Source organism: Podarcis muralis, chromosome 10 (genome assembly GCF_964188315.1).
Source record: "Podarcis muralis chromosome 10, rPodMur119.hap1.1, whole genome shotgun sequence".
Taxonomy (NCBI): Eukaryota; Metazoa; Chordata; class Lepidosauria; order Squamata; family Lacertidae; genus Podarcis; species Podarcis muralis.
Window position 1 is genome coordinate 58,382,116 of NC_135664.1, and position 26,750 is coordinate 58,408,865.

Here is a 26,750-nt window from a genome sequence, read left to right on the forward strand (position 1 = left end):
CTTATTGTAAACCTCTTCAAGAGTGAATGTGCCACAGCTTTTTTAAGGCCAGCAAGCCCCACTTAATTGCACAGTGGCATGTTCTCCACACCCTGGACTGACCTGATCAGTCCCCCACCCCCACCCCACCTGGCTTTCATCAGCCAGAATGGGTAGCGTTCAAGAGAGCTTGTTCCATCATTGCAAGAGTCATGCCCACCTTCGCAGTTGACTGTGAAGAGCCAAAGGTCTCCAGTTCAGTGGGTTTTTTTAAAAAATGAATCTCTGCAGAGGTCTATGGCAGTTTTAAACTATTTAAAGGTGGCCAAAACATGTTGAGTGTGTTTGCTCCTGATGGTTCTTGAATCTGTACTATATAAAGAGACCATCTTATCTATTATGCTATTCTGCTTTGTTATTATAGCACTGAATTTTGCTACTGACCCATGTCCTCATTGAACTTAGGGCCAAGATAGTGATATGTTAAATGTGTGAATGCATTTAACTTGCTGACTTCTCTCCCCCTCCCATGTTGTTGTTTAGTCGTTTAGTCATGTCCGACTCTTCATGACCCCATGGACCAGAGCACGCCAGGCACTTCTGTCTTCCACTGCCTCCCGCAGTTTAGTCAGATTCATGCTGGTAGCTTCGAGAACACTATCCAACCATCTTGTCCTCTGTCATCCCCTTCTCCTTGTGCTCTCCATCTTTCCCAACATCAGGGTCTTTTCCAGGGAGTCTTCTCTTCTCATGAGGTGGCCAAACTATTGGAGCCTCAGCTTCACGACCTGTCCTTCCAGTGAGCACTCAGGGCTGATTTCCTTAAGAATGGATAGGTTTGATCTTCTTGCAGTCCATGGGACTCTCAAGAGTCTCCTCCAGCACCATAATTCAAAAGCATCAATTCTTCGGCGATCAGCCTTCTTTATGGTCCAGCTCTCTCTTCCATACATCACTACTGGGAAAACCATAGCTTTAACTAAACGGACCTTTGTTGGCAAGGTGATGTCTCTGCTTTTTAAGATGCTCTCTAGCTTTGTCACTGCTTTTCTCCCAAGAAGCAGTCCCCCTCCCATAAGATGCCATTAATGCCAATACCTGCTTCATCAGTACTGCAATGTTTGTGGGGAATAATTAAACCTCTCCTCCCCATACTCTGCAGTTGTGCTCTCCCTGTGCCTTTAAAAACTTTTTTGAAAAGTTTGACTGTCATCATGAATTTAATGTTTTGTCTAGCTTGACTTTTGACCATTTTTTTTTGTACATGTTTGCCCATATAATGCCACTAATTGTCTAGGAATGAAACTGGGCTGAATATATTTAATCTGGTCTTTTAGAATGATCAGTTCCCACATGCGTTTTCCCCACTTAATGCAAACAGCTATCACAAATGAAACATTATAGATGGCATTTCCGCATGACTGTACTTTCTAGGAAGGAAGTTCACACATTTAACTGCAAGTCAACTGACAAGTCATCACAGGACTAGTTCATGCACATTTTAAAAAGTTTCTACCCCCTACATTCAGTTCTAGCAATCAAAATAAGCTGTGAATCTGTCTCTTTAGTGGGGATTTATAAAGTAACAGTGCATTTCATGCATCCAAGAAACACGTTAATGAAAGTATCTGCTGTAAAATGTTGAAATAGGTATGGTCTGTGGAGTCAAAGATGTGTAGGAGATCCTAAAATGGAACTATATTTGAGTCTTGCCTGTCTCTACACTGCAATGAAGGTAACCTCCCTCTGAACAAAATTACCGTAACCAGTTCATAAACTGATTTGTGAATCCTCAGGGATCTGCTGATGATTACTTGTTTGATTACTTGGATTTACTAGGCTAGGATATAATAACCCAAACACATCAGAAAAGTAATTTCAGATTCACTCCAGGGCCAGATCCACATTGCAGCTCTTTGCCTTTCTGAGGCAGCAGTGTGCCAGGATTAGTGCATTAGAAAGTGGGAGGATCTACATGGCATTTGAAAGGTTGTCACCCCCACCCACCCTGGGGCCATGCAAGTGCCTGTGTGCATTTGGGTAGATGGCGATGCACAGACAGTGCACCATTTGTCTCATCATGAGCAGTACAGGATCTGCATCCTGTTCCAGCCCCAGTGGTCCCTGAAGGGAACCCCAACCAAGGTTCACAATGTGAACTCACAGAGTATAATTCCCAGAATGGAACTGAAATGTTGAGAGAGAGGGAAGATGGCGGGTAGAGCCAGAGGCCAGAGGCAGAGGCAGCCAGCTATCAGAGGAATTCAGTGCCTCCTTCATAAGCACTGTTCCACGTCATCACTGACCTTCCTTCCACCTTCCACTGTGTATTACACTGCCAGTTGACCCCACTCACTACTTCATCCTTCACTGTTTGTCTCCTCTCGTGTTTATGCCTAATTCCCCCTTTCACATACTGCCTCCAGCAGAGCAACAGGTTCAGCCCACCCTCTGGATATGTTTAAGGAAGCGCAATGACTAGCAGTGTTAATTAGTGAGAACTACATTGGATTTATGAAGATGCACATTGTGAAGTAACTCCACACCCCCCATCATAATATGACCATTCACTTGATAGGAATAAACTGGAGAACAGAACTTCCCAGACGTACACTGGAAAGTCAAAGATGGGGATGAAGGTGGCGAAATGAGAGTCAAACTGGTTGTGCAGGATAAAAGCTGTTATGATGAAGACAGTACTGCAGTGCTGGTTCACAAAATGTGGACTATGGTGGTAAAATTCAGTATCTCTAAGGCATGGAAAGTATTCTGAGAAATCCTTATATACTGTATTTTTCGCTCCATAAGACACACTTTTTCCCTCCTAAAAAGTAAGGGGAAATGTGTGTGCGTCTTATGGAGCGAATGCAGGGGGGAGGCAGGCAGGAAAAGCCCCCGAGAGCCGCACACAAGCTCAGCACGGCTCTTGTGGGCTTTTCCCCAGGAGGGAGAAGGGATTGACGTGGCCAGTCAGTCCCTTCTCCCTCCTCGTAGAAAAGCCCGCAGGAGCCGTGCACTCCTTAAAGGGTGCGCGGCTCCTGTGGGCTTTTGCGGGAGGTGGGGGAATTGCCATAGCCGTGCGCAGCCTCTCTTGGTCGGAGAGGCTGCGCACGGCTAAAGAAGCCAAGACAGCGAGCGGGATGGATCCCGCTCGCTGTCTTGGCTTCTTTGCTCTTTGGGGCTGGGGGGGGGGGGGACCCGGGCTTCCCCCGGCAGCCCCAAGAAACTCTGGGAGAAGCGGACAGGCTGCACGCAGCCTATCCACTGCTCTTTGGGGCTGTGGGGAGGGGGGAATAATATTTTTTCTTGATTTCCCCCTCTAAAAACTAGGTGCGCCTTATGGTCAGGTGCGCCTTATGGAGCGAAAAATACGGTAAAGTGTGTTGATACCACTAAGTAGGGGTGAGTATTGTGTGCATTACTAGGGCATAGCAAACTAATACTGGTAAGAAAAAAAACCATAATTTGGATTGGATATTGGTATTTAAAATTGAAGTTTAGCTGGGCAAGCTTTAGAGTCAGGAATGAAGTGGTTAAGCATGGATTGGGTAACATAACAGAAATTTGCATTTCATAAGATGCATGGAGTAAATTAAATTACCGTGCATAGTATTGCCTCAGGGTTGGGAGGAAGGGGTTAACTTTGTTTTCCATTAGGATCATGAGTTCTTTTAACATTTCCTTTAACGGTTTGTAGCAGCCTGCATCTAGCTCAAACCAGTACTGAAATAGTTTAGTAAAAAAGTAATGGAGATTTTTCAAAGTACCTTGCAGCTTGACTCTAGAGTTCATGGGCCAACATAATTAATGGCAAAGTCTAAAAGAAGATTAAAGCAATTAGAGTAAAATTCCTTTCAGACTCTATTGTTAATCCCTTTGTTTGGGGGAAATCCTAAATACCATTATCAGCTATCATAACTTTCTTAGCACTTCCATGTAGGAAACTGCATGTAAATTGTGCACAAATAGTTGTGTGTGATCTCACGGGAGGGCAGTAGCCACGGGTTGTGGCTTCCTGATGTGGATACACAGTGACACAGATGCATATTCAATTAACTACATGTGATCTGAATGTGATCTTGCATGAGTTTTTTGTATATCTAAAATTGGAAAAAGTTTCCAATCTTCTTGCAATCCCTCCCCTCCCTTAGCAGTCTTGCTGGCACGGCCACTCTTCTGTCTTTTCTATGAAACCTGCCACTGCTATGCACCAACATGGTATCTAGCAGACTGGTGTCTTTTCAGTAGAAAGACTTGGATTGTTTTGTGGATGTTCTCCTCTGAATACCAGTTAAAATGGGCCTGTGATGAGTCAGTGTGGAAAAGTAATGTCATGTTTTGTCTTGCCCAGTAGCTTGGGAAGAACAAGGGGCTAAGAGTGTATTAAAGGTGCTCTCCAGCTTTGGTAGAGGTAGCTGATGTTCTCAGTTATATTCAGCATTCAAAATTAGCTGGGCCTTTTGCAACTGGATGGAGATGTCCAGGAGCCACCCTTGGCGTCTAGCATCTCCACCTGTCTGGGTGCAATCAGCTGGTCTGCAGGGGGGACAGCAGAAGCAAAAGACACTTGTCTTTTGTTGCGACACTACCCCTGGCAAATACCCGATTCTCCCAGCAGCACAGCAGCAAAAGATGCGCCTTTTTTTGCTGCTGAGTTGCTGGGCAGATCAGGTGTTTGGTGGGGTACTGTGCTACCCTGCAGACCCCCTGATTTACAAGGCAGCAAATAAAAATAAAATAAATTTCTGCCAGGTGAATCAGGTGTTTGGCGGGGCAGAGTAGTAACAAAAGACATATCTACCCTGCAGACCCCTGATCTGCCTGGCAGCATTTTTTATTTTTTGCTGCAGGGCTGCCTGGTCTTGTAGTGGGGCAGCCCCCCACCCCAGTGGTGTCTAGACATTTTATTTTGGTGTCCACAATCTAGGTCCCAGGAGCCACATGGCTCCTAGCATTCATATCCCAGTTTCTAACAATGGTATTTTGGTGCTACATGTGGTTTCCTTGTATAACTTTTCAACAGTCCATAAGATAACTGGCAAAAGAGCAAAATGTAGAGGCATAGGTAAATGCAGGGACATAGTTCCATTATTTGCTCCCAGTGTGGAGTAAAATTAGAAAATGGGTTGTATGACTACTTATGAAAAGAATACAGTAACCTAGGTAGAAAGAGGAGTTCTGTAGCTGCATTTGACTAAGTAACATCCTAGTGGTGCTATCAGATTAATTCATATAATTGCTATAATGCCAGTCAAGATGTTGTGCCTGAAATTATAAATAGAATCATCAAGACACTTCAGTTTCAGCTACATTCTTTTTAATACTCTGCATGATATAACAGGGAAGCTTGGACAGGGTCTATTCTGGGTTTTGCAAAAGAAGATGCCAATTTGCCTGAAATAGCAGGGAAGGACGACATGGGAGGAGCCCTAAGAAGGCTTACCTGTTCGATGGCATTTATTATTGCTGTGTGTCAAGGGGCTTGGCCAGTGGAAAACAGAGTTCTGATTTCTACAGGCTGACACAGGATGAGGGAAGGCAAAACTGTAGAGAAGACTATGCTTCCTTCAAAGCTTTATCCCTGCTTTCCTTCTGCTGTGCGTTAAGTGTGGACTTTAACAGTCCATTCTCCTTTTGTGTGCACAAGTCTCTCAGCATATTTGCCTCTGAGTCTCCTAATGGATCTTTCCAAGAGAGATTTTTGCCCAGTGTTTGTCATCATAAATTCACACTGTTGTTGTTCTCACACAGACTGTGGTAAAGAGGTAAGAATTTCAGTTATACTAGCTTGCATTCATTTAAGTCATATGATGGGAAATAGGAGGTCATGATGCTTCTGTAGAGAATTCTGTATAGATCTGTTCTAGAACTACTTTCATATGTGGGGTGCTATGCAGCGGCAGTCCTGACTTCAAAATATTAAGTATCTGGACTTAAGTATGGATGTAATGGTTTTGGTGCAAATTAATTGGAGAAAGGACAGCTGAGACTCAGGTTTTGTGTGGATCTGTTTAGGAATTATGGTCTCCATGTGCATGGAAAATAATGTTGGCACAATTACTTGGATAATGCCTGGAAATCTAGATACAGTACTAGGGCTTTCTGACTAGGATGAACAAACACACCAGCAAACTGTGCAGAAGAGGGGGCAAAGGAATACATCTAGTATCTTTGATATACTAGATGATCTACTAGATATGGGTTCTTGAATAACTCTTCTCATACACAAGTGAAGGAAGCATGGGGCCCAGCCATCACTGTGCACAAAATGCAAGTTTGTCTCTGTAAGAATGAAAGGTAATCAAAAGTTTCAGTTAATGTAATTTAAGGGTGGTGCCTGTCTTGTGCGGTTGGAAGGAATAGGAATGTTTAAACGGGCTAATGTAAGTTAATTACACTTGACAAAGATATGGCGTATTAAGCACTCTTTATTTTGATAAGTGCTGTGTTAACCTATGCCACTTTAATACAGATACTATATTCTGGCGCTTGGTTGAGCAGTTAAGAATTTATTTTTGGCTCTAAAGTTGCCTTTCAGCATATTGTTCACTTGCCATTTTGAACTGCTGTGAAAGAAAGCTTAGTGCAAATATATTAACCCAGTTTTCAACACAAGTAGTGTGAAAGAGAGCTATACTCACTTGATTCTAAAATGCTTTAAAAATAGTTAACACAGAAAAAATTATATAAGTGACAGAGTAGGCTATAGTTTAAATTGGCATGTAATAGCAAGCAGGAACTTCTGCAAAAACAGTGCAAAGGCAGCAAATACTTAATCTAGGGGATTGCCTTGAAAGGAGGAAATGTCGTAATTATCCAGTGTACCATTTAATGTACTTGGAAATTAATTGATGAAAGAGGAAGGTCTGATTCACTTCAGACTTCCTTCATCCTGTTCCATGAATGCTCACTCTGGTTACTTTGGTTTCATTGTCTTGCTTCTTAGCTACTACACTATATTAGCTCAAAGATAACACAGAGTTTTTCTGATTATCTTTTGTTATGATTGATTATCTTTTATATATGCAAAGGTGGTATGACTTCGAGAATGGAATAAAGTATTTACATTATTTGATACAAAACAATTGTATATCAATGAAAGTGTATAGTGCCAAATAGTAAACTTCTTAAACTGAAACATTAAGTTCAAAAGAGATATTAAAACAACAACAACTTGAAACTTCCGTGTTCATAGTCCTCTTTCAATGGAAATATTTACTGTTCCAAACCATTCACAAGTAAACTGCCTTTATTGTGGTTAGTGAGTATACTTCTGTGTATGCTAATACAATACTGAGCATTGGTTCACAAAAATTATCAGCCCACAAGTTGTTACTAATCCTATGGTGGTCATTTAAGGTATAAAATAATAATAAACAAGCAACTTTATATCTGTCAATCCCAAACAACGTGCCATTGTTCTTGAGCTCTTATCATCCCTCACCGTTGCCCTTGTTGACTGGGGCTAATGGGATTTGTAGTGGAAATCATCTGGAAGGCAGCTAGTTGGGGAAGGCTGATTTAAACCTTACCTGTCTAGTCACCTAGATACAACTCTGTAAGCAGCTCTTTTCACAGAATAAATAAGACCAAGTAGTTTGGAAGAATGTGCTAATAGATAACAGTGTGTCTCTTGTCTATAATAAGTCATCAAAGTTTGCACTACTAAGTCAACATTATCTAAATCATGCCCTGCTAGTAACTGGAAGGCATACTTCGTATTATATGCAGGTACAATGTGTTGTAGATATGTGTGTTGACCAAATGTGATGTGTACTAGCTTATACATAACTAACACTGCTTCTCAATGTTAGCTTGACCCTCAAATGGCTTTGTGTACATGGCTGGAAGCCCTGAACAGTACAACATGTCCTTTACTTGCTCTCCCTCCCTCCCTCTCTCTGGTTTGTTTTTTAAATTGTTTCGGTGGACTTTTGAATTTGTATTGTAATCACTTCATGTGATCAGATTACAAGAAGGTAATTTGAATTCAAGACTTTTCCCTTGAATAGTTCTGCATGAAAATACACAGATCATAACTCTATGCAATTAAGTGTTCTAACTGATAAGGGCTGCCTGTCAGATTACTAACAGTTTTTTCCCCTTTTTGAGTTGTAAATTAAAATGTTTTATAAAAGTTTGTTATAACTTAGAACTGCGGCCTTTAATTATGCCTCATTAGTCAGTTAACATATATGTCTAAAAACAAGGGAAGTATCATTTTTATTCAAAATCATTTCGTTGTATTTGATAGTTTTCCTTGAGTAGGTGAGCAACTGGAGAACAGGGTTTTGTTCTGTTTTTGCAATGCAATAAGAGCAGGGACTTTTCACCGAAATTCATACTTCTAAAAGAACAGGAACAATTCATCTGAGCCAACAGCCTTTGTTGATAAGGCACTAAAAGTGAGCTGGTAGGAGTAAATTTAATAGGGCAAAATGGTGACTAAAAGCCCCTTGGAATGCCAGTTAGACAGTAGCTTGTATTGTATCACAGTCCATGATATCAACAGTTTTTTAACTTTTTACATGGCCCCCAGATTCCAAGTTGGTTACTACTATTCAGATAATTTTACTGCTCAAAGTGCCAATGTGGATTGAGGTTTCAATCACCTGTGAATAAATGTTTATTTAGGAAGAGTTCTGAGACTGTTAGGTTATGTACAAAGGAACATGAAGAACAGGTCAAAGGGAGCTTGCCATATAAATTAGGACCTTTTTATGTGTGTTGAGTTCTGGGTTTAATAAATATTAATCTTGTAAAATGCACACAGTCCTATCCTGTTCTGTCACATCTGTTTATCTGTCCCCACCACCACCACCACCTCAAAATCTTTGCACTGTGGCTTAACGGTAAATATAGGTTATGCCTGGTGAGAGGAAAATCTGTTAATATTAATTTTGTGCTAGTTTATGTACAGAAAGATAGGCCATGGTGAAGGTGAGACTGACCACTGGTATAAAATGGAAATGGATGTGTCACAGGAGGAGAGAGGAGGAAGAGCAGGCTTGTATATACTAAACCATGATTTAGTGTTGCATCATTTTGGGTCACTGACCTAAAAAGAATGAGAAAAGAAAAGATAACAATGGATATAATAAATGTGGCAATGTATTTGAGAGAAAACAAAGTGAATCTCATTTTGCCAATTACGACAAAGCTAGATTCTGGGTAAGTTGGAAACCAGTGGTTACTTTAGAGAAAGAAATTATCTTAGCATGCCTTACTTAATTGTTGCAGACTTCTAGGAGAGAGGAGGGCAATATATTTGTGTATATATATTTATATCCTTGTTGGACTCTTTCCAGCCTTCCTCTTTAAAAATGGATTTTTATGATTGCAGTAGCATTTAAAATATATAGTTGCAAAAATACAAGTAAAATAAGAAAAGTTGTTATTTCATAAGTTTGGAAGTTCATTTGATTAAAAGCTGATGTTTTCTACACTCAAATATAACTAATGCTTTGATCATTGAACTGGAGAGAAATCATGAATCAAATCACCGTGGCATATCTTGTGAAGAGTAAAACTGCCCATATGACACGAGCATTGTGCCTCTATAAGACTGAGTGTCACCAGCCATGCTAAACTTCATTAGAGATTTAAATAGACATTTTTGTTACCATATTTTCTCACATATTCTTCTGTATTTCAGGGAGTCAAACCAGCAAGCTTTGATAAAGTAGCAATTCCTGAAGTAAAGGAAATCATTGAGGGATGCATTCGTCAAAACAAAGATGAAAGGTAAGTATTCATTCCATTTGGACGAGGCACTTCAGATATTCCATAGTGCACAATAACAGTGGTGTGTACTCCTTGAACAGTCAGATAAAAATAATAAAGAGAAATGAAAAGGACTTTCGATTCCCTGTCTGTCAGTCCCATATAAAAAGATTATTCAAAGTATTCATTCTACAATAACATCCAGCTGTTCTACCTTCTGCTAAGTGATACTTTTTCAGTCTTCAGACCCAAATCTCTCAAATTCATTAATTTTCCTTTCCACACAAAACATCTAAAAGGGGTTCTCCAATTATTATTATTGATAAATGTCGACAATAATTTTTCTCTAGCCCAATGTAACAACTTTTCCTCCAGTAACTTCAACAACCTTTCTTCCATATTGAAAAATAATAAATCGTTTCATCTTTGTTCACACAAAAGTCTCTACACTATGGTCATATGTTAAAATAATATTTGATATTTATTTATTGTATATTCGTTAATTCACACTCAGTTCCATTATCTTCCGATCCTATTTTCTGTTGGCCGTGATTTTCCTTCCTAATTTTATTTTGTAAGTTCTTTCTAAAAGAATATGAAAAGAGAGTAATAAGAGATAGTATAATGACTAAGGGATTGATTTCCCTTTTATACAAAGCCCTTATTAAGATTTTGCCCTCAAAAACATTTAAAAAACTGATGGGAATTAATTGATATAAACATTGAAGAGGATAAATGGAACAATTTATGGACAAAAGGACCATATAAATCTCCGTCAGCAACTAAGGATTGATTGCTAAAAATTGTGCATGGATTGTTTTTAGCATTCAGTATCAGACATCCTTATTGTTTTGAAAAAGGAAGTCCCTTTAGAAATGGCATGGATATATAGAGTTTGTCTTAGAACAAGATTTAAATATTCAGTGGAATATGGGCAGCCCAATTGGAAAATGGAGGAATTGTTTGTGTATTGTACTATGTGATAACATTCTCCTGTCTTTTCCATTCCCCTTTTATTATTTCCTTTCCGTTATGATCAGGTATGCTATCAAGGACCTTCTGAATCATGCATTCTTCCAGGAAGAAACTGGTGTGCGGGTAGAGCTAGCAGAAGAAGATGATGGAGAGAAAATTGCCATCAAGCTCTGGTTACGAATTGAAGACATTAAAAAACTTAAGGGCAAATATAAGGATAATGAAGCGATAGAATTTTCTTTTGACTTGGAAAGAGATGTCCCAGAAGATGTAGCACAAGAAATGGTATGTCATATAGATATGACAGGTATTCCCACTTCTGCACCTATTTTGGCAGATTCCAGAGACATGGAATTGAACCATGTAGCTGATTTTTTTCTTTCATGATTCTGCTCACCCCAGTGCAGCCCAATTAAACTTAATACAGTGGGAATAAATGGTGTCTTCTTGTTGTGATGTCTTTCTCAGACAAGCCAGACTTCCATAGCTGTCTGAAAAACAGTAGCTGGGGAAAGCAGTCACACAGTGTAAGGGGCTGAACTCTGCCACCCTTCTAATTTGAGCATACCTACAGAGGTAGCTTTGACTTTCATTTCCCCCTGCTCCCCCAATAGTTCCCTTGCATGCACATATTTTCAATAACGGATGGATCCGTATTTTTCTTAAGTAAAGAATAATCAATGCACTTAAGAGTTGCTCTGCTTCATGGGTAGCCCATGTGATACTCTTCAGATGTTGCTGAACATAAAACTTCCAAAAATCCTTGCTAGTATGGCCAGTGAGCAGGGATGATGGTAGTTGTAGTCCAGCAGCACCTGGGGGCACATCATTGGCTACCCCTGCTCTAGATTATGTAGGTGCAGTGGATATTTGTTGAAACTTGCCTTTATGATTTCCCAGAAGGATTAATTTGGGGGATTAACTACTACCATCCAGCTGGCAGTTCAATTATGTTTTAACACTTCTTTCAAAAAATTATATACTTTAGGGCACTTTTACCACATGGAGAAACACATCTGTCTATCTGCTCACTTTCCATTATAATTTTAAGCTGGATACAGTACTTACAAGGCATAAAACACCACCAGAATCAGTTTTTGCAACAAGCTTCTCTCCAATAAATTAGAAGGGTGCAAATGTTGCTAGGTCTCATTCCCTAGCCAGTTCCAAACTAATGGTTGAGTACTTCTGAACAGCAGGTTGATGCAGCTGCTTTGACCTTGCAGCTGGGGTAGAAGACACTGTATCCATCTTTCCCCTTCAAGGTGATTGCACTGACTGCCATATAAATGGGAAGGCAGATGCACTTAGTAGTATATGTAGAAGAAGAAGAAGAGTTTGGATTTGATATCCCGCCTTTCACTCCCCTTCAGGAGTCTCAAAGCGGCTAACATTCTCCTTTCCCTTCCTCCTCCTCCTCCCCCACAACAAACACTCTGTGAGGTGAGTGAGGCTGAGAGACTTCAGAGAAGTGTGACTGGCCCAAAGTCACCCAGCAGCTGCATGTGGAGGAGCGGAGACGCGAACCCGGTTCCCCAGATTACGTGACTACCGCTCTTCACCACTACACCACACTGGCTCTCTATGTGCTATCCATTGCTTCATGTGAAGATATTATTTGGTTTATGATAGGATCTTATAATCTTTTTTCCTTGGTTTTTTCCCAATAGTCTTGGCACGTTTGATGTATAATTATAGAAACTTTTATTTTGCTTTATCATTGTTTATCTGATGGCATGAACCATCTACTTTTCAGGTTGAGTCTGGGTATGTCTGTGAAGGGGATCACAAGACAATGGCCAAAGCTATAAAGGATAGAGTGTCCTTGATCAAGCGAAAGAGGGAGCAGCGTCAGTTGGTGAGAGAAGAACAGGAAAAAAGAAAGCAAGAAGAAGTCAGTCAGAAACAGCAGACAGAGCAGCAGTTACAAGCGGGCACTACCCAGCAAGGAACTAAACATGCTGCACCTGCCACTGGTGTCACTGCCATCCCTGCTGCTTCAGCTTCGGTTTCTACACAAGTAGAGCCTGAGGAGCCAGAAGCCGATCAACATCAACAGCTGCAGTATCATCAACCTAGCATTTCCGTATTGTGTAAGTACATGCATCTTCTGACCTGTATTTTTGGACAGTTAAGTCAATACGTAAAGCCCGGTGTGACTGAAACATGTCAGTATACAATAAACTAGTCACCATCCTCCTGGGTCATCCACAGGCATTTATGATTTAGACAAACATCAAGTGGTCAAGATAGATGGCTCCACTGCTCTCTTGGTAGACCTCTTCATATCAGCTGCTCCTTGAACATCTGAACAAGCAAGACCACCTTTAAAAAGCATACTTGCACTGAGGCTGGTGCAGATAGCTCCCCAACCCAAGCTGCCCTTGCAACAGATGCAGCCCCCCTTCCCTGGGAGAAATTTTCTTTTGCTCAGAATGGGAAGTGACATCACACACACACACACGTGTGTCATTCATCACTTTGCCTGCAGACTAAATGCACCTTGGACTGACTTCATGCAGATGTGTGACTGGTCCACTAACAGTGTTTACTCCAAACACTGAAGCTTGAGAGTCCTTGTAGATCTGTGTCTTGTGAATCGGCAAGATGCAGCTATCGCATAAGCAGTATACAAAGAGTTTAAACCCGGGTACAGAATGAGGATCCTGATGTAGCTCCAGATTTTGAGCAGACTTTCATTCCAGCTCCCATAGGTGGCTGATGTTGATCTTGACCTGAAGGTACTGTTCTTGGAAGAATTGTATAATGGAGGTGAGGGTGCTGATGACTTGGCCATGGTTTTGCTGCATCCTGATTTCCACTTTCGATGGCTTTGAAGACAGCTCTCCTGACTAAAAAAAGCCAGAATGAGAGTGGCTGCTATCTGGAGCTTTATCTACAAGCAGGGAACCTTCACTTAGCCATGCAAGCATCAGACCTATTGCACCCTAACCTGCCTATCAGGTTTATGTTCCATGTCCTGTCTTCCCTCTTCTCCTTCAGAACAGAAACTCTCATCCAGGAAGGGGGGGGGGGAAAGTACAGGAAATCCAAGTGTTGTGGGACCAACATGGGTAGTGATGGTGTTTCAGGCCACAGGGGTGCCCTCATGGTGGCGGCGTGCTTGATGGGGTGGGATAGGGTAAGGTGGCATTGAAGTCAGAAGAGCTCTGGGTTGGTGGTGCTGGCATGCATGCACACCTGTGGGACTGCTACAACCAACTTAGAGATCCTCTAACCTTGCTGGACTATTGTAGCAAGTTCACATTGCTGCCATCAGAAAAACACCACTGCCACACTACCCTTCCATCATGTACCATTACTGTGTTCAGGCATAGTTGAAAAGCCAAGCATGAGACTATGTGATGCCTGTTGGAAAGCTATGGGGAGAAGTACCATTGAACATAAGACAAAGGGCCAGACAAAGGGACTTGGGATCAATAAACATGGGACAGCTTGAAAAGGATTATGTTAAGGCCACCAGGGAAACACTGAAGATCCCTACAAGAATCACAAATAAAAGTTGATTGCAGAGGCATATGAGGAAGGGGGAGTTTAAGGGACTCTACCAAACAGTGGTCACATCAATGTGCTGTTCTGATGCTGAATTCAAGAGGTACATGGAGCACCATGCCACTGTCCTAGAGAGGCAAGTGACTTGGTAGAAACGCATAACAGACACACTAAATGAACAACTGGCAGCTCTGCAGCCACCTGTCCAGTATTCTCACTGCCGGGATACATCCTACTATACGTTAGCAGAATCACACACAGCCCTGATTGAACACAAATCTTATCTGAGTCAATAGATCAGCCAAGGAAGAGCCAAGAGCTACTGTAGATGTATATGGACCAGCTAGCTGTTCATTGCTCATTGTACATTGCACATTTGCTGTCAAAAGGATACTTGAGGTCAGGAGCACCACTGCCTTGTGAGACCAGCCGAACTTTGAAATGATAATGGCTATGAAGATTTTGGCCTTTCTGAAAACAGAGGCAGTCTGGCATTTGGCACATGATGTGGAAGAATCATGAGATTAAGAGATGGTATAGGAGGAAATGTGTCCAGAAAAAACTCATGTTGACCCTGTACAAATTGGTCCTTAATGGGAGCTCATTGCATGTCAGCAGAACATAACATCTATGGGCTGTAAAATCTTCAGAGACGCAATATGTTCTTTTGATTCCTCTTCTATCTGTATTTTGGTCCCTAAAAGCCAAATGTTTCAACCGTATTGTATTCCAGTCTATGTTCAGCCAATGTCATAATATGGCCATAACATTTTATGTTGTGAAGCATTGAATCTGGACTTCTTGATAATCTCTTCACTTTTAACAAGAACAGATTTGTTGCCATTTCGGGAGCAAAATGCAATCAGCATTATCTCTGTACTGTGGAAATAAAAGGTGTTACGGACAGGAGTTAGGGCTTTGGGTTTCTTGTGCCTGTCCCTGCTGCCTTCCTGATGCACAACTTCGTTACTGCCATTGTCCTTTCTAACATACTCAATCTGAGCACAGTTTCTGTGATTTTGTGTTGTAGGATTTGGGGGAATGTACTAGTGCTGCTGAGTGCTGCTGTCTCTACCTTCATTTTGTATAAATTTAAATGAATTCACAAGCAGTTCTGGAACTTTGACTCCGCATGAGTTCATGAGCAATTTAAAACCCACTCTTTTATGGTCTTTACAGCTGATGGCACCGTTGATAGTGGACAAGGATCATCTGTCTTTACCGAATCATGTGTGAGCAGCCAACAGACAGCTTCTTATGGTTCCCAGCACGAACAGTCTATCCCAACAGTTCAACCCCCAGGATATGCAGCTCCTATTGGCCAGCCACAATCACAACAACCTGGAGGATATCAGACGACTGGAGTGGTAAGGCCAAAGCCAAAGTAGTAGAGGGAATACTCTAATGAGACTTGCTCGGAATTCCTTTATTTGTGTAGGCTTTTAAAAAACCTGTAGTCTGAGGTTTGAATGGAAGTTCAGATATATTTTGTGTGGGTAAAACAACACACACAACAATGTAAAATTCCTTTCTCTGATAGTTCTTCTGGCGAGAGAGAGGGTATCTCATAGAAAGGTATAAAGGAGCAGAATTTGGGGTGGAAGCAGCAATAAAATCCCCTTTCACTTGCTGATTTTGCCTATAGAGGTATATAAAATTCTATTTAGCCTGCAATGCGTAGTGTGTGAGGAAGTTTATAATTGAAAAGTTATGATGAGCTTTATGAAACAGCTGAGTGTGTTAAGAGAACATATTGTGCAAGATTTTAATTACAGCTACAGAAGGTAAGGATTTCTAACCATTATAGAATGCTGCATGCGGACACTGCAGTTTTAAATGATCCCACTTCTGTTTTGCCATTTATTTATAGCTTGCATTGAATTGCTCATGGGCACAATTACCTTTCCCACTTCATGCGTTCATTTGTGTTACCCTTTATTTGGTACCCTTTTCTGATATGTTTTCAGAGCTGACCTTGGGGGTCTTCTAAAAAACTCTTACTCAGATCTTTTTACAAACCTTGCTGCTTGTTGAAAGGCAAAAAAGTAACTGTTCCTCAAATAATTTACCTATATCTAGAGGATGCAGCCTTTCTGGTTTGCTTATCTCTGTTATTATGATGATATATTTCTGTAAATTACATTGGCAAGAGTTATTGTAGAAGATAATTCCTCATTGGAGGAAAAATCTTTCCAGTTTTTACAAACAGAGCATCTTTCCATTCTGTTCAAATGCACATATGAAGTTTTGTGCCCTTTTAAACACATGATCAATCAAAACTTTTAATACTTTTTTGAAAGTTTATTTGAGTTGAGTTCCATTGCTGCAGTTCAAGGACATGCCTTGGATCAATAACCCATTAAGCAATCTTCACATGCCTTGCTTCAAGGTTGAATAATCACGGCTAACACCAGGGGAATACACTAACAGTTCTTCTGAGCAGACCAGGTTTGGATGATGAATCGAAGACTTCCAGAAAAACTTCCATGCAGACTCTTCTGGAAGTTTCAGGTGTCAGTGCAGTTTCATTGGGAAGAAGACTTCAAAAAAGACCGATCATTTTGGTTTTCCCCAAGAAGCTCTGGGGGAAAAATACAGAAGCATGTTTGGGGGGACAACGACCTGGCTGCCGGAGGAACTATTACATTTTAAAGCAGTAATTTAGGTGATAATTTGTTTACAATGAGAAAAATAAACCAGTGACCTCTGGGGTATAGGCAGATTGCAGCAACTATCTTCTCTAATAAACTCCTCTCCTGAAAGATGGCCTAATTCTAATTTTAAGACAGCTGTCACCATTAAAGTCTTGCCTTGTTCCACAGTTTATGCTATGGTTGATTCCTGTTGTCTTGCAGTCCTTGACTTAATAAATAACTTGAGGTGTCCAGTCAAATCCTGTATTTAGGAAGCCAGTTCACTTTAGAATGAAATCTGGTGTCAGCAAAAATACTTGAAGACAGTAACACTAAATTTGGAAAGAAGGAAAACATCTTTGCTCACACCAAGTTGCCAATTTCAAACCAATGTTCATTCCCTTTAGACTTCTAGAGGCTTTCAGTTAGGAAATGTATCGGTGCTGGGAACAGCTTAAACACATTTTTTATGGAACCAGGGTGACAAGAGCATATGTCTACTTCCTGCATATATATAAGCTATTTGACAGAAGTAATGGAATTTGACAGTCAAAATAGAACCTGCAGTCCTCTGAGGTGCAATATAACCCTCTTTATTGTACATGATGTCACTGTCAAGTTCCTTCATACCCTGTTTGTTCTGATCAGCATTGGCCCTTTGTCATGAATGTGTCTCCCTCAGTTCTTGCTCATTAGCCATGTGGTTTGTGTTCACTTCTTTTTGTTTCCTTCCTTAGCCTCAACGTGGCTGTAGCATGTCGGTTTGTCCTTCCCCTCTTTCTTTCCCTCCGTTGTCCCAAATCCCTCCCAGTGCTCCTTCTACTCCACCATCAGTGTTATGTGCACCTCTTTCTCCTTCTTACCTTCGGACTGCCCCTGAGGAATCTTTTGGTGAAAAGCTTTCCAAAGCCTTGGAGAATGTCCTGCCCATGCACACCGCCTCTCCACGCAGCAAGCGGCGTTCCAGCCTGCCTTCCCTCTTTCTCCACCCTGTATGTCACTGTATGACTCCTGGCACATTGCAGATAAGTCACCACTAAATACATCCTGGCGTCATTCTTCAAATTAGATAAGAGACAAAATGGGGACTGTGTTATCCTGTGCTTCTGGAAAGTTGATTCTTCTTCCTCCTCCAAAACCTAAGAGTTAATGTGCCTGAAGTTTCAGGGGAAAGCTGAAGTGCAGCATGCAGTTTAAATGAAATCTGCTAATTATATAGATTAGTTCTGATCTGATTTATACACTTTGATTTCTGGGCTACAGTTAGTAATTCTTCCAAATCGTGTGTATATGCAGCTGGCTAGAACCAAACCACCATGGGGCATCTGTGAATGCTTGCTGCCATTTAACAGGGGGGAAAGTTTCCAGCTCTGACCATTATGGAGAAAAGGTTCTGGTGAGCAGGCAGTATAAATCAAAGACTCAAATTGCTAGAAGTCTAGCTCTTCTGTTCGGCTCTTAATTTTTGCCGTGTGCTGCTTCCTTGTATACTACATTTCTCCTTTCCTTGTTCTTACTTCCAGAACTGATGCCAAAACTAATGTGACGGTCACTGCTTCCACTTGGGGATAATTGATTTCCTATTAATTTATTCTTGCTTTGATTGAAGTGATAAGTCATTAGAGCAGGAGAGGAAGATAGAATCACTTTCTACAGAACAGAAAAACACATTGCCTTCTATTCACAGAGGGTGTAGGACTAATCCTCACTCTGTACTGTTAATTGTGTCATATAAGAGTTTGCTCCTGCTTTTCCAGAATATAAATCAAAACTTTGGTGCAGTGGGAGAGAGAGAGAAATTGTAAGTGACATATAAAGGTGAAGTGTAAGTGACATATAAAGGTGAAGTGGCATTTATACAAGGGTGCTATAATTGATCCCATTGATATATTTTCTACAATCTTTTGTGCATGAATTAGGAGATTAGAAATCTCCTTGGTGATGCACTAAAATGTTCAACACTTAATTGATGGTACACGTTTGAAAGGACAGTACGTTTCTGAAGAAGTTAAATTTCTTGTTTTCCCCCAGATTCACAACAGAATTTTTTCCTTGAAAGGCAACTAATTTTGATAGGAAATAAATAATGTGTTGAGAAATAACCATGTTTTCATTAAAGAAAGTTGTCCAAAGTTTTTTATATTGACAGACGGAGATGGGTGGAAAAGCAGCTTCTAACAAAAGCAAATACTCATATAGACACTGATATCTGCCAAGGATGTATTTAATGGCTATGTATAACCCTTCAAAGCATTTTACGTGTTGACCATGAACTAGGCGTAGCCATTCTATAAGGTTACTAAAGAGAGCTGCCTATTGAGCTGAACATGCTAATATGCTTCTATAACGTGTGAATTACTTGTCTTGTTCATGTCAATACAGCCTCAATCCATGGTGCATCCGTGTGGGGGAACCCCAACGTTCCCAGATTCCCAAGTATTTTTTCCAACCGTTCATGAACGGCCAGTGTCTTTCTCGCCACCACCCATCTGCCCTTCACGGGTGGCCATTTCTCAGCGACGCAAGAGCACTTCCATCCTTGAAGCCCAAACCTGCCACTTCCAGCCCTTGCTCAAGACTGGTCAGAGTTTTGTTCTCCCTGTTGGTAGTCCAGCAACTTGGACACCAGAGGGACTGGTGACAATGAGCAGCACAGCTGGGGAGCATATGCAGGCTAACCCTGGTTTTGACTCGGCTCAAGGGTTGAGTGATTACAGATCTGGACAAGCGCCTTCAAAGGATGCTGCAAGCATGTTGACTCAAGAAGCATTGTATTTAGTGGGCATGCACTACCAGTCCCAGTTGCCAGAACACTATGATACAGTGCCCCAGAATCCCCAGGGGACTGAGCAACACTTACAGCAGGCTCCTGAACAGAGAAATTTGCAAGGCGGCCCCCCACAGAGTTCTATTTTTGAATATCAAACTGGGCAGCCATTTTTGGCAAGACAGATTCAGAACTTGAGACTGGATTCTGGAATGAATCCACCATCACCATTATCTAGTATGTCAGCACCACTGAGTGCAGATGCCACACAAATGAATTTTCACCCAGTATTTGTTCCACATTCTGCACCTGCCATACTCACTCACAGTGCGGACGGTCGAGCAAGTTGTGTGTTTGAGTTCCATGTTCAAGCACCCAGCGCAACTGCAGGAGACGGTGCTGTCCTCTCACAGCGCGTTTATAGAAATCGTCGAGGCTCCACAGATTTTAACCAGGAGGAGTCCCCTCAGACAACCGTACAGCCTGGTCGTCTTCAGCCTGTAACGGAAGAGCAGTGCAGCTACCTAGGTTCCGAGTTCATGGTGCCTAGAGGCAGTTCTGTCTTACAGAGCTGGCCCGAAGGTAGCCCAGGATACTCCAGTGATTCATCACAGTTGACTTCCTCAGACACTGGTGACTTTCTTTCTCCTCCTCCCACTGGGGTATCTGCATCGTATGGTTCAGGCTTGCCTCTGCCTGCTGCCCAGCTGACTCAGAAGGCATTTCAGGATTCACAGATCATCTTCCACTTCCCCCAGGGAACTTCATCTCAACAGGCTTTCTCAGCACTGGCTTCATCAGGACCATCTACACTCTATCCTCAGGTTACAGGAACAAATGTTTCCAAATTACTTCGTTTTTCGTAAACCCCTCCCCCTCCCCCGCAACTTCATAGTGCAAAACTCCTTGTATTCCTTATCCCGTTTCGACCTTTCCTTAATCTCCTCCATCCCTGCAAATTACTGCAGTATTTGAGATTAGAACAGTATTGTGTGGTTGTTGAAGCTTCTGTCGTCCTAGCTTACTAGGAGCAGCCCTCATTGTGATCAGTTTATGTCGTATGTATTGATGGTTGTCAAAACCTTGTCGTGTGAGCCTGTTTAATATGGTAACAAGTGCTGGTCATTTAACAATGTTGAAAAAAATTCTTTTTTACTTATCTGATGCTCACTTGGATGCTCAGGTAAGAGAAATGCAGAGACTGTTTCACAGCCTGAAGATGTACTAGACTGGATGAAGTAATAACCGTTCTCTATAAACACAAACCAAAGCAGTACCAGTCTATATTCATACTGTGCCAAGTAGTGCCCTCCTTTCTTAACACATGCACTTTCTCGGTCTTATTGTAGGTTAGAGACACTGTGTTGTACAGAACTGATTAGAGTTGGAGGTTTGTCTGTCTTATTGTTGCAGAGGTCAACAAGTGACAATCTCTAGGTCAAACCACCCTCCTGCGTGATGTGTGTTTTCTAACTGCCAACCATAGAGGGGTATTCATAAGCAGTAATAGCAGGAAGGTGTGGGAGTTTGGCTTATTCTGTCCTCACCATAAATAGGTAAGGGGACTGTCCAGCAAAATTATTGGCTGACCAGTTTGTGTGGTCTATGAAATAGATTTTGTGAGTCTTCAAAGTATTGCAAAAATGCACAAACCTGTTTGATTTGTAGGACAGAGACAATGATAGTGTGCTCCAAGGAAGACTTTATTACTCTATTTACAACTCCCTGGGAAAACTTTGTGTAACATTGAAGAAGGACTATTCTGCAGTCATAAAACTGCAATAGCCTGGTTCATACATTATGCTAAGCCATGGCTTATTTAGCCAAAGCGTGGTTTGCTTGAATATCCAAGCTCTCCAGAGCAGACCACAAGGTGAAGCTATAGTGGTGGTTGACTTACAAACGGTGGCTTGTTTTCTTCTAGAGTTTGACATATCTAAATCCATCAGTCTTGCCTCACTTGTAAACTGTTGCCTTCAGCCCTCGATTGTCAATATGAGGACAATAAGCTGACCTTCTTTACAGGTTTCATGAGATAATGTATGTCCAGTGTTTTAGTAAAGCACCATGCAAGTATTTAGTGTCTTGGAAGTAAATGTTTTTTTCTGAAAACAAAACCTCACTTTTTACTGATAGCAGCATTTCAGTAACAGTAACAGTGGTGAAACTAGTGATGTAATAGTTTTATTCCTTTACTCACTTTATATTGGTGACTTGTAACTTGTTGCTTTTTCTGGGTCCTAGTAGCCTTTTTTAGGAACAGTAGTCACATTTTTGGTGGGGGGACGAACAGTTTTTATTACTGAGACACGGGAATGCTGTATTTACTAGTTCCTTTGTGGATTTCCTTGAAGAAATCAGCAGAAGTTGAGAAATGTTTCTGTGGTGAAACTTGAACATAAACAGGCTAAATAGATTCCACAGAAGCACTTAATTCAGATCCAAACCTTACAGGATGAACCTCACAAGCTAATTGAATAGTATTTTCTCCCACATCTCAAAATGACCCCACAGCTCTGCCCCATGTTTCCACCATACTGCCAGCGTATATAGAATATGCTTGTTTGATAACAATCTGACACCATACGTTCCTATAGGTTTGACTTGGCTAAATGAACTTCTCGGCTACCTTTTTTTCTTTCAAATTCTTTGTGTAATTGTCCAAATAGTGTATACCTTATTCAACCTTGTCACTGCAACATTACAAGCTTTAGCTCTGATTTTTCCACTTTGTACATACCATTTTCCCATTATATACTGAGATAAAGGCCAGAATGTGGTATACATTTCAGTATGCTGCAAATGTATTTTTCAAAAATGATCATTGCCATTTCAGTTTGGGTAGTTGGCTTTTCTTTTCTTTCTTTCACATCCATTCATGATTATTGTGCCTTGCTTACTTATTAAAATGGGAAGTTATTAGCTGGAAATCAAAATTCCAGGGCAAGTCTTAGTTATGATGCTTATTAAGATGAATTAATATTGGCCTAGATTACATATTGCTTGTAAATGCCGATATTTAATGGAGCTAAACCAAACTACAGCTCATTGTTTCCTCTTGTGCTAGCGTAGCCTGATGCAGATCTTTGACAAACTGCACGAGGATGAGATTTGCATTGTAGAAATGCATCATGCAGAACTTAGACTTGCAACTTGTGTTAGATGCTACAAAAATAATGCATTGTAAAACAATGCATTGTAATGACAGTACTTTGTTTGAAGCGTCCGTATTGAATGCTGTTCTAATTCATTGGGGCTGTTTAACTACAGGCCAGTGTTGTTCAGGTGCTTATTTTCAGTACAGAAGTTGGCAAAGAATCTGATTCTCTGTCTTTTTCCTTTAGGCGCAGATGAAAGGGCAGCCAACCTCAAATGCTTCATCAGTTGGCACATCATCCCAGCTAATGCAGCCAAGTCAACAGGTAATGATGAGCAACTGTTTTTCATATATTTCTGTAGGTTGAGGATATTCAGTGCAGTTCTTTTTTTATAGTGCTTTCAGTGTTTATCCCCAAGTTTGACTCGGTAGTAGGTTGGACTACTCTATGGCTCTCCAGTTGATGCTGGACTCCAGCTCCCATCACCATGAGCAAATACAGGCAATGGTCAGAGAAGATGGGAGTTGTAGTTCAACAACATCTAGAGGACAAGAAGTCAGCTACCTTGTTTCTAGGTAGGAAAGGTGAGTAATGGTTAAGTTAACATATACTAAAGTGAATTTTGTACATTTTTTTTTATTTCTTTGGGGATTTGCTGTGGAATTTGTTTAAGATTTGTATTTTTAAAATTTTACTTTTCTGCTTCCAAGTTATAGGTGATTATCATTCCTTTGACTTAGCTTGATTTATTCTGTACGTTTTCCCCAGAAATGTGCCCAAAATAATATTTGGTGAAAGTTTGTTAATGTGTTGAAAATGATTAACTGCAGAAATCAGTCCCATTTAACAGTTAGCTTTCATCTTGCATGAGACAATTTCATGTGGTGCTCCTATGTAACTTTTCTCAAAAAGCTTTGCTCTGCATGCAAACTTTTCTGGTATTAGTTGTTGGCAAAGTATAGATAGAATGTTCCTGGTTCCAGTGAACTATGATTTCAAAAAGTAAAAACAAGCAATGAACTTGAGCTGTATCTCCTCTAAGCTCCGAGGGCCTTCTAGCTGCTCCCTCATTGTGAGAAGTGAGGTCTTCTTGGTAGTGGCACCCATCCTGTGGAACTTCCTCCCGTCAGATGTCAAAGGGATAAATAATTATACGACCTTTCATAGACACATGAAGGCAGCCCTGTATCAGGAAGTTTTTATTGTGTGGTGTTCCATATTCTGTTGGAAGCCACCCAGAGTCCAGAGTAGCCTGGGGCAACCCAGTTAGATGGGCAGGGTACATCATCATCATCATTATTATTATTATTATTATTATTATTATTATTATTATTATTATTAATTATTCCTATGTCTGGCTTCAGAACACTGTTTACTGTGTTATTTGAACTGGGAAATTGTGTTTCAAGATCTCCCTATGAACTTAGATTGCAAGACATGTTTGGTTTGGGTTTCCAGGAGGCCTTAAATCACAGTTTTCTTGTTTGAGCTTCCTATTTTTTTAAGCCAAGTTCCAATGAAAGGCTGAACTTCACTTTTGTCTGAGTGCTAGTTGTTGATTCCCTTCCCACCATGCACATGCTTGTATAGTGTCACCTCCCCACCCCCCAACCTTTAAGTAAAGGTAAAGGGACCCCTGACCATTAGGTCCAGTCATGGCCAACTCTGGGGTTGCGGCGCTCATCACGCTTTATTGGCCAAGGCAGCCGGCGTACAGCTTCCAGGTCATGTGGCCAGCATGACTAAGTCACTTCTGGTGAACCAGAGCAGCGCACGGAAACACTGTTTACCTTCCTGCTGGAGTGGTACCTATTTATCTACTTGCACTTGATGTGCTTTCGAACTGCTAGGTTGGCAGGAGCAGGGACCAAGCAACGGGAGCTCACCCCGTCGCAGGGATTCGAACCGCCGACCTTCTGATCAGCAAGTCCTAGGCTCTGTGGTTTAACCCACAGCACCACCCACGTCCCTTGACCTTTAAGTAGGCTGTGCTTATTTTCAGTTGTTTCTCAGGAAGTTTGTGCTAACTCTACCTCAGTACTGTTGAACATCTGAAAACAAAATATTATCATTAGAATACACACATACACAGCAGGAATTCAGATATACCAAGACAAGATCAACTGCTGCAAAATATTTCCAGATAAAAGGTGTTTTTGTCCAGTGTAAATAATCTGCTGTTGTTTTTTCTTCTATGACAGAGCACCCAGCCTTCAGCCTCTTCACAACAGACTGGGCAATACCAAGTTCAGCAGCCTTCAGTTTCCAGTGGAGCTGCTCCATCGCAGCCAGTTACTCAGCAAGCACAAATAATGTCTGTGCCTCAGGTAGCAGCTGGGACACAGGTAAACTACAACTTGCTAGCTCCTGGAGGGCTTCTGTCTGGACTACCTGAATTGTTTGCAGCTAAGCCCCCTTCATTTATGTGACAAAACAGGGTATATAGATATATCTAGTTGGAAATGTGTTGTCTGGAAGAGTACAATGAAAGTATTAGGATAAGGAAAATCAGTGTATTAAATGGGAAGACTTAACCCATCAACTTTTGTCATGGTCTAAAATGCAATGCCTGATTTTGAAAAAGTTAGAAAACCTGTGTGTTGTTTGAGAGTGCATGTGTGTGTGCATAGTTGGGTTTTTTTAAAAATCAGTGTAGGGGGTCAGTGGCTCAGTATCCCAACACTGAGTGCTCTTCAAGATGAGTCTCCTTTTTTCTCCACATCTCCCTTCTTCACTCCTTGACCTGGAGGCTTTTTGCTGACTCCAGATTGGTCCTGTAGATGTATATACTTTTGAATCCCAGAATACTAAATTTTTGTGGCAATTTTGCTTAGGTTTCCTGAAAAATTCCCTGTTGCGTTTCTCGCTCTGCTTTTTGGCACTAACAAGAGTATCTCTATATGTTGGCTGAGTGGCTTTTAATTCCCCCTGACCTCAGGCTCCTACCACCATATGAGGGGTTATTAGAGGTGTGTTCTATATAAACTGATGCCATGCTATAATAATAATATATTACTACTACTACTGCTACTACTACTACTCTTATTATTACTACCCCACCCATCTGGCTGGGTGTCTTGACCTTGTTTCTCCATCCTGAAATTCTCCTTCGATAACAAGGATAATTTCTCCAAAATGTTAAAGATATGCATCAAAAAAGAGCACCAAAAATTGCTAATTGGAAGTAACCCTCCCAGCCACTCTGTCAAATATATTCCTTCCCTGCTCCTGTTAAGTGTGGTGTAAACATTTCCCCCCTTTTCTTGGACTAATGCAATTAAAAGCCTGCTTCCTGCAACCTTTCTCCTTAAAGGTCTATCTTTTTCTTTACCTCCCCAGCTTCCTGTTTCCCAGCCAGTGCCGATCATCCAAGGTGAAACACAGTTACCTATGGCAGTGCCTTCCCTTCCTCAGCCTTCAGTTGCCCCTGTCATGCCCATTGGCTCTCATTTTCTCCCTATGGGCCCGCCCTTACAGACTCCCCTTCATCCACAGTTCTCAGTTTCTCAGATGCCCATAGCAACACCTCATGTGTCAGTGGCTCAGCCTGGTTTCCCAACTCTACCCATCTCCATGGCATCTGGTGTTAGCCAGCCATTGCTCACTTTGGCCACATCTGCTGCAGCAGCTGCTATTCCTGTGGGTTCAACTGTTGTCCCTAGCCAGCTTCCAACTCTTCTGCAGCCCGTGGCGCAGCTGTCCGGCCAGGTTCTCCCACATCTTCTACAGCCATCTGTTCAGCCCATGGGATTGCCAGCCACACTTGGACAAACTGCTGAAGTACCACTTCCACCTACAGATGCTGTGTACCAGGTATTGTGGCAGTCAAGAAAGAGTCCCTCTCTTCTGCTCCTCTGGTGCTTTAGAGTCCGCTAAGATGTCCTGAAAAGTTACTTGCAGTCTTTGGAAGGAGAGGCCAAATGGTTTTTCCGTATACAAGGGAAAGTCCTGATTTCAAACCAAATTTGATTAGTAATGGTATTTTGTTTTTGCATTGGTAGTTTTTACTGAGGAATGAATCGTAGAATTATAGAATTGGAAGGCACCCTGAGGTCCAACCCC

At 41.4% G+C, this 26,750-nt stretch overlaps 1 protein-coding gene across 23 annotated transcripts in view; it reads left to right on the top strand.

The window, feature by feature from the left end:
- The window catches only part of WNK1 (WNK lysine deficient protein kinase 1), a 110,044-nt gene that overhangs the window by 47,583 nt on the left and 35,711 nt on the right, over nucleotides 1-26,750 (top strand). For 9 of the 23 annotated variants that reach the window (XM_077935137.1, XM_077935135.1, XM_077935134.1 and 6 more), the window contains exons 5-13: nucleotides 9,635-9,723; nucleotides 10,743-10,962; nucleotides 12,434-12,770; nucleotides 15,370-15,557; nucleotides 17,561-17,815; nucleotides 19,206-20,414; nucleotides 22,935-23,012; nucleotides 24,890-25,033; nucleotides 26,028-26,501. In XM_077935137.1, the coding sequence (XP_077791263.1) occupies nucleotides 9,635-9,723; nucleotides 10,743-10,962; nucleotides 12,434-12,770; nucleotides 15,370-15,557; nucleotides 17,561-17,815; nucleotides 19,206-20,414; nucleotides 22,935-23,012; nucleotides 24,890-25,033; nucleotides 26,028-26,501 (2,994 nt within the window). Of the gene's footprint in view, nucleotides 1-5,481; nucleotides 5,745-9,634; nucleotides 9,724-10,742; nucleotides 10,963-12,433; nucleotides 12,771-15,369; nucleotides 15,558-17,560; nucleotides 17,816-19,205; nucleotides 20,415-22,934; nucleotides 23,013-24,889; nucleotides 25,034-26,027; nucleotides 26,502-26,750 lie in introns of those variants that run through there. The other 14 variants (XM_077935144.1, XM_077935145.1, XM_028746622.2 and 11 more) reach the window with 6 other exon arrangements.